General features: G+C 37.0%; 1 protein-coding gene across 1 annotated transcript; it reads right to left on the reverse strand.

The window, feature by feature from the left end:
* Positions 1-1,294: 1,294 nt before the first annotated feature.
* LOC110153692 (cathepsin Z-like) lies at positions 1,295-12,813 on the reverse strand. The gene is made up of 6 exons (XM_020917608.2): positions 12,587-12,813; positions 10,995-11,158; positions 7,692-7,871; positions 3,887-4,037; positions 1,941-2,103; positions 1,295-1,819 (listed from the first exon to the last, which is right to left on the reverse strand). The coding sequence occupies exons 1-6, from the start codon at positions 12,700-12,702 to the stop codon at positions 1,694-1,696; spliced, it is 900 nt and encodes a 299-aa protein (XP_020773267.1). The 5' UTR covers positions 12,703-12,813; the 3' UTR covers positions 1,295-1,693.
* Between the last annotated feature and the right edge of the window lie 1,583 nt (positions 12,814-14,396).

Consider the following 14,396-nt stretch of genomic DNA (forward strand, 5'->3'; position numbering starts at 1 on the left):
TCTGCAACCTGCTTGTCTCTATGGAGCTGTTAATGTGTTGGCTTAAATTGTCTGTAGTATTAAACTAATCTGTGTCACATTTATTCAACTACAGGTCCTCTTTATTGTTCATAAATATCTTAAAAAACATCAATTCTTACTGTAAGTGGGGTCACCTCTCCACAGATCTAACCTGTAATTTGTCTTGCAAGTCTCCATAGATATTCTTAAATGTATATCTATACTGTGGAACATTATATGCACATCTCCACAGAGACAAGCAGGTGACGGACCCTGGGGTTATTCAATGAAGCGAGCTAAAGCTAAAGTCTGGTTTATTTGGCCAATCCAGGCTTGTCTAAGCCTCAGTTGAACTTCAGGCCTGAATTAGCTTGGTCAGAGTCAAGCTTTTTTCTGTCGTGACTGGAGATGGAGCTAGGTTTCAGCTCAGGATTTTAGGGTAAGCCTGGATTTGTTAAGCCATTTTGATGGAATACCCCCCCTGTTTGTTACCCTGCATTCTTAAACAATGCCAGGTAATAACTGTCATATGCCCTTATATCTACATGTATTTGGTGTACTAGTGATTGGCCATGTTCTCATAGTTCGGGAGTTAGACCCCTCTGGTGGGCAAATTTTTCTACCTTTTTCTAACTAGTATTTTACATTAGTTTGGGGTCTTTTGTTACTACTCAGCCCCACTTAGCAATTTATGGCCAAATGACTGAGAATTTTATCTGTCAGTTTGGGGGTATGGAACATTATTTGTGTTATATGGCAAAGGAGAAATTCAATTTATCAGGTGTCAGTTTCTCCTTTGCCATGGATTCGACCTGGACGACTGAGGGATTCTACACATATTTGTGTTATAGCAGGTGATCCACAGAGCTCATCTTAATCTTAATTTGAAGCTGACATTTTCTATTTACATTTGAAACTAATTTCATGCCACTGTCAGATGAAGATTTTTTTTTTTTAAATGCATTTTTCTTTATATATTTTTCTTTATATATTTTAACGAATTATACACAAATGCATATATATGTGTGATGTTATATTGCTGCATTCATGTCCTCATTCTTTGTTCCAAATTGTATGATTGTGACACTGTATGTGACTATAGCACCACTTTTAAGACTCATAATTTTGTGCAAGGTGGGTCTCAAAAAAGGGGATTTGGGGGTCTTGAGACCGAGCGAGGCAGACTTGAAACAAAAGACGAACTTGTAATGTCCCAAGTGAGACCCATGTGCACTCATGAAAATACTAGCAAAAAAAAAGGTAACAAAATAAGTGTAGAGGAGGGCTCTGGCTCTTGGACTATTAATATTTTATTGGATCTTATTGCAAAAACCAAAGCGGCCTTTTTGGTGGATTTGATTTTTTTTATTCCTCAGGCCTGCAACCCAATCAAATTTCTAAACTCTTATTAACCAAGCTGCCTAACAAAAAGTAAAAAGGTGATCTTGTTTTAATGAAAACAAAAAGCCCGTTTTTATTTTTCTGTTCCAACATGGAAATAATTGCACAAAAACTGATTGCAGTATTCTCTAACCAAGGTTGAGATATTGATGTTGGCTTTTCAATTAACAAAGCAAGGAACAGAGTTAACAAATTTTAATACATTTTCTACTGCAGATTGATTTTTCCTCAGAGATTCATTACAGCAAATTCCTAAAAAAAGCATAAGCTTGCATTCTTGTCACTTTCTTCACTATTGGTATGTCGAGGGCACGATGACATCCCCGTACATGCAGTCCTCCTCCACACCCAGGTTATATTTGCTTCCACTTCCTCCTTTGTAAGCGCTTGTCACGACCCTGGCCCAACCCTTCTCACCCTTCAGGAAAAAAAAAAAAAAAAAAAAAAGGAATTGTCACTTGGGTTAGAAACTGATTGCATGTACCATTTAAAGATACAAGGTTTTAAAATGTCAGGTCTATAAAGTTCCACTCGCTCACCCAAGGTTCACCCCAGGAGTTTCTTATGATCCAGTATTGTGTTCCGTTCTCCTCTCCCCAGCCGGACACGGACACCACGTGGTTCATGACGTGGGATTCTAAGTATTCCGAGTACAGACCACCAGTGTATTCGTCAAACTTTTGTGTGGCCATGATTCCACAGCTAAGAGGAAGACAAAAATATAAATATCATGTTACATTTAACGAATACTGATGTGTGAAAAATGTTAAAACTAGATATTTGGGCATTAAATACAACTGACCATAATAAAAAGTTATAGACCATAGTTCGGACTACACATTATATGCTCTGGACAATTTAGCAATACACTTAACTTATGTTATGCAATGAGAAGGGCCACACAGGGTAAAATAAAATATAGCAAAACCCCCAAAACAAACATTTAAAGCAGGGATATCTACTAGAGAGCTATGCATTATAGCAATCGCAAGAAACTGAGGGCAAGCCTTAGTGTTGTAGTTGGATGCCTCGGTAACACTTTATAATAACTACACCTTATTCAGCCTTAATAAAACATGAACAAAGACTTAAGAATGATTTACGCTTAGCAACTACTTAAATACTACCTTAATTAGCACTTGCACTTAATTTGCCTGTGCTGTAAATAGTTACTCATAATTATTTCATACTTAATTACTCATGGACTAACCATTTGAGCATTTATTAATCATTAGTAAGATATGAGAATGATTTACTAATAATGCAATACAATGATAATTCAGGCAGCCGTTATCTGTTAGTCAAGTCTTTTGGAGAGCTTTTCTAAAGTGAAGACTAATTATCCTTTATTAAACATTTACTAAGCATGAATCATTATTAAGTATTTGTTCATTATTAATTAAGTCTTTATTCATACTTTATTAAGGCTAAATAAGATGTAGTTATTATAAAGTGTTACTGATGCCTTTAAAACCTAAAACCAGTTCAAAGTTCAAAATAACACAGAGCTTCTGGTAGTTCCTGAGTTGCAGGTTAGAGATCCCTGATTTAAAGTATTCAGTTTAGATATTCAATTACTCTCCATGATATCACAGTATCAATCTGATAATTAGCACGTTTGAAAAGGTTGAGGTGGCACAACTACTGCATGATTTTATGGAAATAGCAAGTTAACCCCGTAACGCTGACTGTCACAAATATGCAACAAACCATTTGGATCAAGCTATAAACCAACATAATGGCATCATTCCCCCTGTTACACTTAGTGTATATGCAGCGCCTTCCAAGGAACCTTCGGCAAGCACTTGTTTCTAGTTGTTGTAAATTTGCAACATATACACATGTCTATTTATTCATTTATTTTTTGCTATAGTCAAATTAATAATCTCAACTTAATTTATCATCCACTTGCAAAAACACACCCAAAACATCTTTTTATATACATCTATATAAATTCAGGCATTAAGGGGTTAAACCATACTTTGGAAGATTCTCCATGGGGAGGGATAACTTCTATTACTCGGGAATATTGAGTCAAAAGACCAACTTTTCCACATAAACAGGACCACCTTCAGGCCAAGTAAGAGCCAGGTTTGTGGCAAGTCAAGCCTGCCAACAGTAAGGATGCATTTTTCTTAGTTTTTCAGTGCAATAAACACATTCAAATTTAAGAAAATTACAACACAATTACTGTATTTCAGTTTCAAAAGGTTGTCTTCACCCAAAACCAAACTCCTAACCCGTATGTGCCAAACATGCATCATGTCCATTATACTCATTTTCTGTAACCCTTATTTTCCTAAATCACTGCAACCCTAACATCTAACCCAAAGTAGTGTTACAAGTATATGCTGTATTCCAACTTGAAACTACTTTTTCAATTTCCTCTACTTCAACCCACAGAGAAGCGAGCCCAAGGGAAGAGAACTAGGAGTATAGTCAGCAAGTTATAGAATATGGGATGCGGCCACAGCAGATCTCAAACCTGATTGGTCCTCTGGCGAAGATCTCGGCCATCATATTGAGCCGTCCGTGGATGGGTCCGAAGTCGCCCACCCTCCACAGACTGAAGTTGTGCACCTCACTGCACTGTCCAAAGGTGCTGCAGGTCCCGCAGCGGGTGAAGGGCTGGCATTCTGAGCACGGACAGAAATGTCACCCACGCATTGATTAAAAAGGAGAAAAGTGCATGAATGGCCACTGGGGGTCTATGAGGTGGGAGTTAGAAGTAGACAGGGGCTTTGATAGGGGTCACATAGATCACATTTAAAAAAAAAGGAAAACTAAGGTAAAATGTGTCAGAGTTTTACTTTTATAGGAAGAAATACGATTCATGTGAAGCAGTTTCAATGTCAAAAAGGCAAGATCTGTTTTATGTAAATGAGTTGCACTTTTTGACCTGTGATGTTGACCTTTTAAAAAACATATACAATGCTATTTTAGAGTACAATTTTGTCTTCAGATTCTGTAGGCCTTTTAGCTGAAAAAAACAAACATTATTGGGATTACATTTTTATAAATCAATACGCCAGGTTAACAATGCTCTAAGTGAATCACAATGGAGGGAAAAAAAAAGAATTGTTGACTTTCAGGAGTTCATGTCTTTCCGTTGGCAGATATTCACAACAGAAATATGATGCAGCACTGATTTCACAATTCAAGAGGCGGAGGTGGCTCAAACACAAAACAGGGGTCCAATCTCAGCTGTGGTGCCTGATGCTGTTGTGTCTTTGGGCAAAACACTTCACTCAGCATGTCTATAGTATATGTTTATGTGGCTTTCATGTGGCCATAGAATTACATTGCCACCAGTGTGAAAGAAAAATCTATATAATGTAACTGTTATAGTGAAAAGGCAACATAGAAATTTGTGATTTATTATTAGGATTATTGTCACAGAAGAGAATTTCTGAGGGCAAATTTTTATTTGTATTTTTTTAACAATTTGATGGTGCTGATTCAGAATATTTAGTTTACCAAGCTGGATTTTGAGTTCTATAGCCTTCTAATTAGCATATTAATAATGTATATAATTTATGAATATATTTATCTATCCATCCATGTTCTTCCTCTTCTAAGCAGGGACTCCCAGACTTCCTTCACCCCAGATACTTCCTTCAGTTCTTCAACTCCTCCTGAGTCACCTAGAATCCAAACCTAATAAAAATCTGAATCAGGAATTTTTCATTTTTGCTCATCAAATGAAGGAAATGAAGGACGTTAGCTTTAAAATGCTGCAGTATAGCCTTGTCTATTTCAGTATGCTAATTAGGGGTCATGTGGTGATTTCTATCCTAGTTATAATATTTATCTGATATACATGCAGTATACTGGCATTTCTTTTCTGGACTTTTTATGAAATCCATTCCATTAAAGAGAACCTTCATTTGATTAGCCTGGCGTCTTAAAACTCAAATTCAGCTTGGTAAACAAAATATTTGGAATCAGAACCCTCAAATTATGGGAAATGGCATGTTTACCGACTTATGTGACTTATGTTGGAGAGATTCTGTTGAGCTATAATCCACCTGCTCCAATCTGAAAGCACCATAAACCAGAATGTGACATAGGGTTTATCAGAATAACTGATTTGTCAACTATTAAAACAATAGTATTTCTTGATGAAGGTAACTTAATGAGACTATACAGACTGTTAGTATATATCACAGATGAAAGGGTATTTTATAAAAGGGGTGTAAAACTTTAATCAAGGGCCCCATTTCAACATAGACGATGCTGAGGGCCACAGACTGTTATCATTCAATCAACATTTTATTTCAAGCATGTGTCATTTACATATAATGCAAATCAATGCAATCTGTCAAATATTTAGCCAATATTTGATGTAGCTATCCCTTTTTTATTCAGGTCTGGAACTGAAGAAAAAAATGCCAAAATGTTAAATACTGATGTTAGTAAAGGGTTTACTTAATTTAAATTTGCAGCAAAAACGTACTTCTCGTGGTCATTTGTCATCGCTAATTTATTATGAAGTGGCATGTCCAAAGACAGCAGCACCATTAAATCAAAATGTCAAAAGAAAATACACCGTTTGAGTTTCCTGAATAATGCATTTCATTAGTAAATTAAGTAGATGCTTTTAAGTAATACTTTAAAAATGCACTTCTAATCACTGGCATTTAACCCGGTATGAGAATTGTGTGGTCATCTTTTAAATTTTTATATGTGCCATTTACAAATTGTATATATTTTTATGTTTTTAATTACTCTAATATAAAAATTTTAATACTATATTTTATTCAGTCTGTTTACTGAAGCATGTGAACTTGAGGCTGTTGGAAAAGTGCTACAAATAAAGTTGGATTGCACAGATGGGACAAGATCTCGTGCCACAAGGCCTCGTGAGACAAAGTTGCTCCAACACTGTGTGCACAAAAGATGAAGTGCTGCCGAGTTACACCTCTTGAGAAGCTGCAGTTCCCAAAAGCAACTCAAGCTTGTCAAAATTGTCTCTCGGCCAAAGCCCTGTTGGACTGTAAATATTTGATATCCAGAAGCTTTCAGTTGCCATATTTCAACCTTTTAGTTACAAATGAATTTAAAATCATTAGAGCACAATAAACAGAATCGTGTGACTAGTAAACCGCCAAAATAATTGTTAACAGCAGTTTTAATGTGACAACCAAATAAGCCTATCACAAAACAAACTCTGAAGCATAATATATTGCTGCAGAGCTATGGAACTGCATCATGTCACTGACAATAAAGCAGGAGAATCCCAGTAAACCACTTTTTCAGTAAACAGTCTCATTAAAAGGCCTGAGCTGCAACAATCAAATAGCAGAATGAACTGATAATTAGCCATAGAAGTAGCCTGAAAACAAATTTTGAAGTGCTATGTAATGTTGATTAAAAAAAAAATTATAATACAGGTGATAAGTGAAAATACTGAAACCAAATTATGCCACTGACAACACAAATCAGGCAAGATTCTCCCGAAAACTACTCTAAGCAACATTGTGAAAATTAACAGCTCAATAAAAAACACTTTTATAGTTAGTTTGCATCGAGATGACTAATAGAGGTAATTTATTCAACCTTCTATACCTCAAATCTCATCTTGGAACAGAAAAATAAAAGTTTCTGTCGAGTACACAGAAAAAGTTAATCTGTCCATTTTCTTCCGCTTATCCGGGGCTGGGTCACGGGGGCAGCAGTCTAAGCAGGGACTCCCAGATTTCCTTCAGCTCCTCCAGGGGGCTCCCCGAGGAGTGTCATCCCCGGGACATGCCCGGAACACCTCCAGAGGAAGGCAACCGGGAGGCATCCTAAACAGATGCGAGCCAGCTCAGCTGGCTCCTTCTGACGTGGAGCAGCAGCGGCTCTACTCAGACATAGGGTGAGGAGCTCGAAGAAACTAATTTCGACTGCTTGTATCTGCAATCTTGTCCTTTCAGTCATTACCCAAAGCTCATGACCATAGGTGAGGTAGGAACATAGATTGACCAGTAAATCGGCCAAGAAAATGTGCCCCAATAAATATTGACCAAAATATATTGTTCAATCTTTCATACATTGAATCATAATACAATGATACAGGTGCCTAATTATCATGATAGGTCTACATAGAAGTCATTTATTTAACCTTCTACAGCTAAAAACAAAAATCCCCTCCATTATTGCAAAGAAACACATAATACTGAGCCCAAAAATATATCATTACAGCTTTCATATAGTGACTGAAGTCGATATAGTAATTATCGTGAGGCCTACAAACAACTAATTCGTCATGAACTTAATTTCCAGCCATTCATTCATGTCTGTCATACCTTGATCAATGGCCCTGTAGTTGTTGCAAGTCTCATCTGGTATTCCGTGTTTGTGTGCGTATTCCCAAACTTTGACGTGATCCCCTCCGTGACAGGTGCCAGCGCCTGCACAGTCAATCACGTGCTGAACTGACAGGTACGCAGACGGCCACGCTCCTCTCCTCTTAATATTGACGCGATCTACATGGAAAATACAAAAATAAAAGTGTCACCAAGCATCATCCATTTCCACAGAACTAGTTTCTAATGATGCGGTGTCAGCGAGGCCCATCTGGTGGTTAGTCCGAAGCTTTCATTTGCATATACTATTCTGGGTAAAACACTCGCACTCATTCCTCAAGCAGCGCCACCACGGTCCAAATGGGCACGCTCCAAATTCATTAGTGTTAGTGGAATTGGGCAATTGGCTCACTAGACAAACTATTTCCAGAGTTGGATGACCCAGATATTCATTTACATTGCATTTAGTTCTGAGCTTGAAAGACCATTTAAAAAAAAGTCCAATATATAACTCCGAAGTGACTCTTTAAGACATGTTAGAATGTTGTTATCTCCTCAGAAACATACCTGTATTTACATCATTACACGTTTGAGTAACCCTTTATCCATCGACTCAAAACACTCTGCTCCTCGTTGTGATGGCATGAAGTGGTAGTTCAAGTTAACAGCTAACTTTTACCCTTAATTCAGTAGAGACTGGCAATTCCAGGGTTGAAATGATCCAAATGATTCTAGTGTAACCGAGTGATTTGGGGAAAAAAAAAAAAAAGGACAAGGGCAATGTGGTATAAAAATTTACACATCTTTATTTAATATTCTAGACATTTCAAATTATTTCCATTTTTTTTGGAGGTACACCACTACTACTAACAAATCAACCCTTGCAAATGCAGGATTCAACCCACCCCTAACTAAACACAACAAATCAAAGTTTGTAATCTCAAACCAAACATTAACAAAAAACAAACAGTCAGTTAAACTCTACACATAAATTAAAGTGCTACGTAAACACGAATGCTGTGCCAACTGGTACTTAAAGTGCGTGTGCCAAGGTATTTGAGGTAGACTTTAAGTTAGTGCATAGAGTTCTAGATGGTGAAAGTGCTTATGCTGAGGGCGGCCTATCTGGGTAAAGTGACTCGTGCCAACACTGAAGCCTAACCTTGCATTGCACTGCGAATCCAGCCAGATATTGAACTTCCTCTCCAAGACCTCAGCTACTGTCCTACAGCATTCATCAAATAAAACAACAACACTAAGAATATGAATAAGGAGCAAGAATAAAGAATAAAGCAGCAGTGGCAATCGAAACTTTAGAAGGGGCACTCTACATGGGGTCGGAGCATGTTGGGAGCGGCCACCGTCACAGCCGTCTCCATATAACACATGCGCCATGTGTGACGGTGGGAGCCACGCACGGCGATGCACAGGCGGATGCATTTGCGGACACATTATGGTAGGAAAAATCTAGTTCTTGTGACCACCTGCTTACACTAGTGAAGGCGTATGGAGTTTAAAAACACATTTGAGCACTTCCTGTATTACTACATAACATCACAAGCTGGAACAGTGTTTTCCATTTGACAGAATAACAGTATAAATATGCAGGATGTGTGTGTTAAACATGTGAATGAAACTAAATACTCCAGGGATGTTTTGATGAGGGAACGTCATAACAGAGCAGACAATAGTGTAATATAGGCCCTTTAACGTTTGGCTTTACAATTACTAAATAAGTTTAAAATGGATTGCGTTGATTGGCTGAGGAATGCACGTTATGAATGGGGTAACTTCACCATCAGATGCAGTTTTGATGTTTTTACTTAGGCTTCACTGATCTATAAGGGAAAATGGTCACAGCAACTTGGTCAAAGTATCTCTTTCATATTAAAAAGGTCTTTATGTGCAGTTGGCAGGATTTTACAACATAATCAAGAGTAAATAAGCCCATATGCTGTATAATTAACATAAATAAGAAGGGCATTTTCAGATTAGGAAAAGGCTGGTTTATGGTCCAGCGTCAAATTTATGGATGTGCTGCACAGTTCCCCGATGCACCCTAAATCCAGACAGAGGGCTTGCACCTCGGCTGCTAAGTTACTACTTGTCAAATTTCCGCCAAACGCAAGACATTGATTGGTTGATCCACAAAGACAGACAATTGATTAAAAATGGTTCAAAGCAGCTAAAGTTTGGTACAGCAATGTCTGTCTATAAGTCCAGAGTGATTCTTTATTGTTGGTTATATTGCATGGTTCAGGTCTGCATCGAGGTCAGTTCTGAGCTGAGCGAGGCTTGGCGCCAAATATAAACCAGCCTTTAGCGCGGTGTGATGAGGGGACTAAAGGTCAAAATGCTGCTGCAGATCACATTCTCACAACACACTTCAGGTCAAAAGAACTGAACCAAAAGAATATACAATACTGGTCTGAGGTGGCACTGCACTGCAAATGCATTTAGCAAGATTTCTTATTTGGATTTTCTTAATGTAGCGAGAAAAATCACAGGAATAGGCTCATTACTTACAATATAAAAATATTGCAATAAACCAGATCTAAATCACCCCCCTAAATGGAACTCAACAGCAACAGTAATTTCCCAATCCCATAAACTTTACAAAAACTGAAATAATAAAAGAGTTCAAAGGCATTATGGAGGTTAGCCATAGTTTAATATCCCTGTACTGTTGTTTTCAGTCCAAAAACACATTTAACAGAAAATTTGGCTAAATGTTTTCATAACTTTGGGATCAGATTTAGATATTCTAGGTCTTGTGGTCAGTTTCTACAGAGCAAAATACTTGTCCAGGAAAGTGTCAAACATTTTTTGGAAAATCTATGGGAAAAATTGGCGGGTGGTCAATGCTGAGCTGCCTTCTTCCTGTCAATGTCAAAGTGCACTCTTTATGGATCCAACCAATTGATACTTTACAGTGACGTCACGCTGGGGTGTTGTACATGTGTCTTAATGGTGGAATTTTCTGCACTTACCATGGACACACACACACAGACACAAACAGCCACACTTTTCAGCAGCCTGTGATCAATACGGGTGTTCATGGTCATGTTTACATGTTGTTGACTTTCAACAAAAAGGCACTTGTTTAAAAGCACAAATCAGATCAAATGTTGTAGTTCCAGCTAAATTAGTTCTTTGTGGTGAGATTGTGTTAAAATGAAGCTCAGATTAAAACATAACTGAGCATCAGACAGAGAAGTGCCTACAGGTAGCTTCACATTCCCAGGTAATACTGATGAAAGTATGAATAATGTTATGCCCGTGTAAAGAGTGACGAGCACAGACCTGCAATGGCGCTGGTGCTGCCGTGAGCCCAGCAGGAGCCACAGTACTGAGGGATGTGCTGGTTCCTTGTGACACTGGCGTAGTTCACCCCGTTGACGTTCCTCCAGTCCCAGGACTTGGGCAGTTCAGCCAGGTTCAAGATCTCATGAGGACGGGCTTCACTTCTGCTCAAAACAAGCGCAATGACCAGAAATCAGTCATTTTTAATTTAATTCTTTTTTTAAATCATGATGATAAAGAAATATTGACTTAAGTTTTCAAATGACTGTAGACCAGTGGTGGATGAATTACTCAATTTTGTTACTTAAGTAAAAAGTACAGATACAGGGGCAAAAGATTAAGTAAAACTACTGAAGTATTGTTTTAAAATGTACTTTAAGAGTAAAAAGTATTTGCAGAAATGTTTAAAACAATTAAAGCATCAAAAGTAGTGATTAGAAAGAAAATAATTTTGCTGATTTTTTTTTTTTTACTGATTTTCAGATAATTTCTTTATTTTTCTAGCTATTGTTGTGCTTTTGTGTGTTTGATTTGCATAAAGTTGGGATGTTAACTAAAAATCAATCTGCTTTTTCAGCAGGTCAAAAACCATAAGAGAAAAAGTTTACTTTTCAGTCCAGATTTAAAATGTAATGGAGCAGAAAATACAGATACCGGCTCTCAAATGTAGTGAAGTAAAATTAAAAAGTATCCACTGGAAAATGTACTCAAGTACAAATTTTAGGTATCTCTGCTTTACTCAAGTATTGTATTTTTATTTTTGTTCTTTGTTACCTTCCACCACTTCTGCACACAGATTAATGGAACTGACAAAAGGGCAGTCAACAGTTTGCTTTTTTTTTTTTTTTTTTTTTTTTTACAAGCTGTAAAGTGTTGAAAATGTTACTCCTCAACTCTCATTACATGTGATAAGTAAACTTCTAAAGAAATAATCTAAGCTACCATTTTACTATAACCTTGTGAAATGAACAAATACATATTTAACTCATTGGACACTAGTGTATGAGGTATTGCAATGTGTGCCTTGCAGAATCATTTTGTAGTGTCCTGACTGAGCAACTTCTGAACCATTTGACAAAAGGGGCAACAAAATACCTTTTTCCCCCCAAATGGTGTTGCAAAATTTGGTATGATTAGTGGGTGTGCTGTGGAATCTTTTACTTAAAACTACTAATCATTTGTGAAAGTAGTATCAAATATTGAACTTACTAATACTGATGCTGGAGTAATACTTAAAAATCACAACATATAGTAAAATAGTCTTGACCTGAACAATTATAAAACACTAAATGCATCTATGAACTTTGAAATGCAGTCAGAAGGGATGAAATTAAACTATTATTTTCTCTTGGGCTATCAATATCTATATTGATTATCCAGCCTTGTCCTTAGTATTGGAATTTGACTTGGAAATTGTGAATTTCCAAGTCAATCATCTGCTAAAGATTTTCTGGCATGCTCTCCATCTCATTACTTACAATCACTTCTTACACAAACTCTTCTCTGTACATACATTTCATTCCACATTTCCAACCCAATTTAAAACCTGAAAAAAGAAACCAAAAATGATAAAGAATCATCTCTCTACTCACTTCACCCCAAAATGTTCTCTTCTTGGCATTGGCTTGTAACACGTCGTATTCCATCTGTGTTTTCCTTCACTCGCTGCAGTTAAAATCAATAGGATAAAAATGACTAGCTTAGCCATGTTCGCACATAGTATGCAGCAGAGCCCTCACTTGAAGCATAGATGTAGTTGATGCACTGAACAATGGCTTGAGCTGGTTGGGTGTCATCAGGCTAATTGGGTGCTATTGATTCCACCTGCACAAGGCTGTTGACCTATTATCCACTGGATTCTGGATGAAGTGTTTAGTAAGCAAGCGGTAGAAAAAAGAGGAGGAGATGGTTGTAAAGTGAAAAGCAATCCATTTTGTTATCATAAATATGATATAGTGGACATGGAAAAATGGAAGCTGCAGCGTTCAATGTGCAGTTGCGGTTGATTGATTCATTATCATGGTCACAGTATGAATGCATGTTTTTCAAGGTATTGCCTGAGCATTAAAAGCATTTACAATCTGACGAATGCGAGACATACAAGTTTAATGTCATACCTTGAAACGTTTCAGGAAAAGCAATGACACCTCCATGGTGAAAAAAAGAAGTAGGTCAGGTTTTGTTCATTCAGTTGCAGTTATTGAAAAATATGAAAAAAATAATATAAAAACACCTGATATTGGTTAAATTACGATATATATATAAGTTTAATGCTGTTCTATGAAACATTAAAATAAAAGTGAAAAAATGCATAGCACACTCAGAAGGCAGATGTCCAAAACCTTTTTTAAATTTTTAGGCTATATTTTTATGTGATGACGGTCTGAACAGAAGACGCAAAAGTGGCGTTGCGTCTTCATTTTTTATTCTGCGTTTAGACAAGCGTTTTCAGGAGGAAATCTGCGTGCATATAGTGACGCAAAAGTGTGTGGAATTCAATGGGGTATGCATGTCAGGCGGCTCGGTGGTGATGTATGTGACATAAACATGTGAGCAGATTTGACTAGAGTTTTGCGTCTTGGGCAGTGTAGAGCATGTTCAACTTTTACACTCTGGAGGGTGGTTTCAGATTTTTATGTTTTTAAGTTCCCAAAATGCTGTCACTGTCTAAAAGAAAGGCACTTCCTATTAAATATTTTGTCGTTTTTATCTGCAAGCGTTCTCGTGTTAAAAGGCCCTTAAAGAACATTTTGCCGAAAAAAAATAAATAAATAAAACTTAATCAAATTGCTTTGAACCATAGTAGTTGGTGTACTGAAAGTGATCTGATGAAGGCTTTTTTTTTTTTTTTTTTTTGTCAAAACATTATAAAAAAAAGCTTTTATACATAGGCCAACTGAATGTGCTATGCATTTTTTCACTTTTATTTTGCTGTTCCTTACATTTGCATCTCTACTAGAACTTTCTGATACTATGACACATTATAAAGTAAACAATGACATCTCCATGGAGAAAAAACTAGGTTAGATTTAGTTTTTTCAGTTGAAGTTAGCAAAAAAATATTAATTAAAATTGGTCAAATGGAAGAAAAAAAGAATAAAATAAAATACCGATTATAGGAATACCACAAGAAAGAGAAAGCTCTTTGGGGGAGCGTACAGGAGCAGAGGAGATTAGCCTGAAAGCTCTCCTCTGGCAGCAGCCCAAACTGTGACTGTACTCTTGATTTAACACTTAGACTCAGATTAAATGTTGTTTGCCCTCAAAAAACATTCGGGGAAAACCTGTAATGTGGCTCTAATGGGAAATCCAGTAAGAATGGCAGGAAGCTTGCAAAGAGACAGTGGTTTCTTTGGGGCAATTATAATAGCACTGTTTAGATATGAATGTAGATCAATAATA

Source organism: Boleophthalmus pectinirostris, unplaced genomic scaffold (assembly GCF_026225935.1).
Source record: "Boleophthalmus pectinirostris isolate CB_2022bp ecotype Guang Dong unplaced genomic scaffold, ASM2622593v1 HiC_scaffold_23, whole genome shotgun sequence".
In the NCBI taxonomy this organism is placed as follows: domain Eukaryota; kingdom Metazoa; phylum Chordata; class Actinopteri; order Gobiiformes; family Gobiidae; genus Boleophthalmus; species Boleophthalmus pectinirostris.

Coding starts and splice junctions, on each gene's coding strand:
- LOC110153692 (XM_020917608.2), bottom strand. CDS start 12,702: ATGGCTAAGCTAGTCATTTTTATCCTATTGATTTTAACTGCAGCGAGT. Junction 11,159..12,586: donor AGAGAACATTTTGGGGTGAA/GTGAGTAGAGAG, acceptor TGTTTTGAGCAG/AAGTGAAGCCCGTCCTCATG. Junction 4,038..7,691: donor CTACAGGGCCATTGATCAAG/GTATGACAGACA, acceptor GTCCGTGCTCAG/AATGCCAGCCCTTCACCCGC.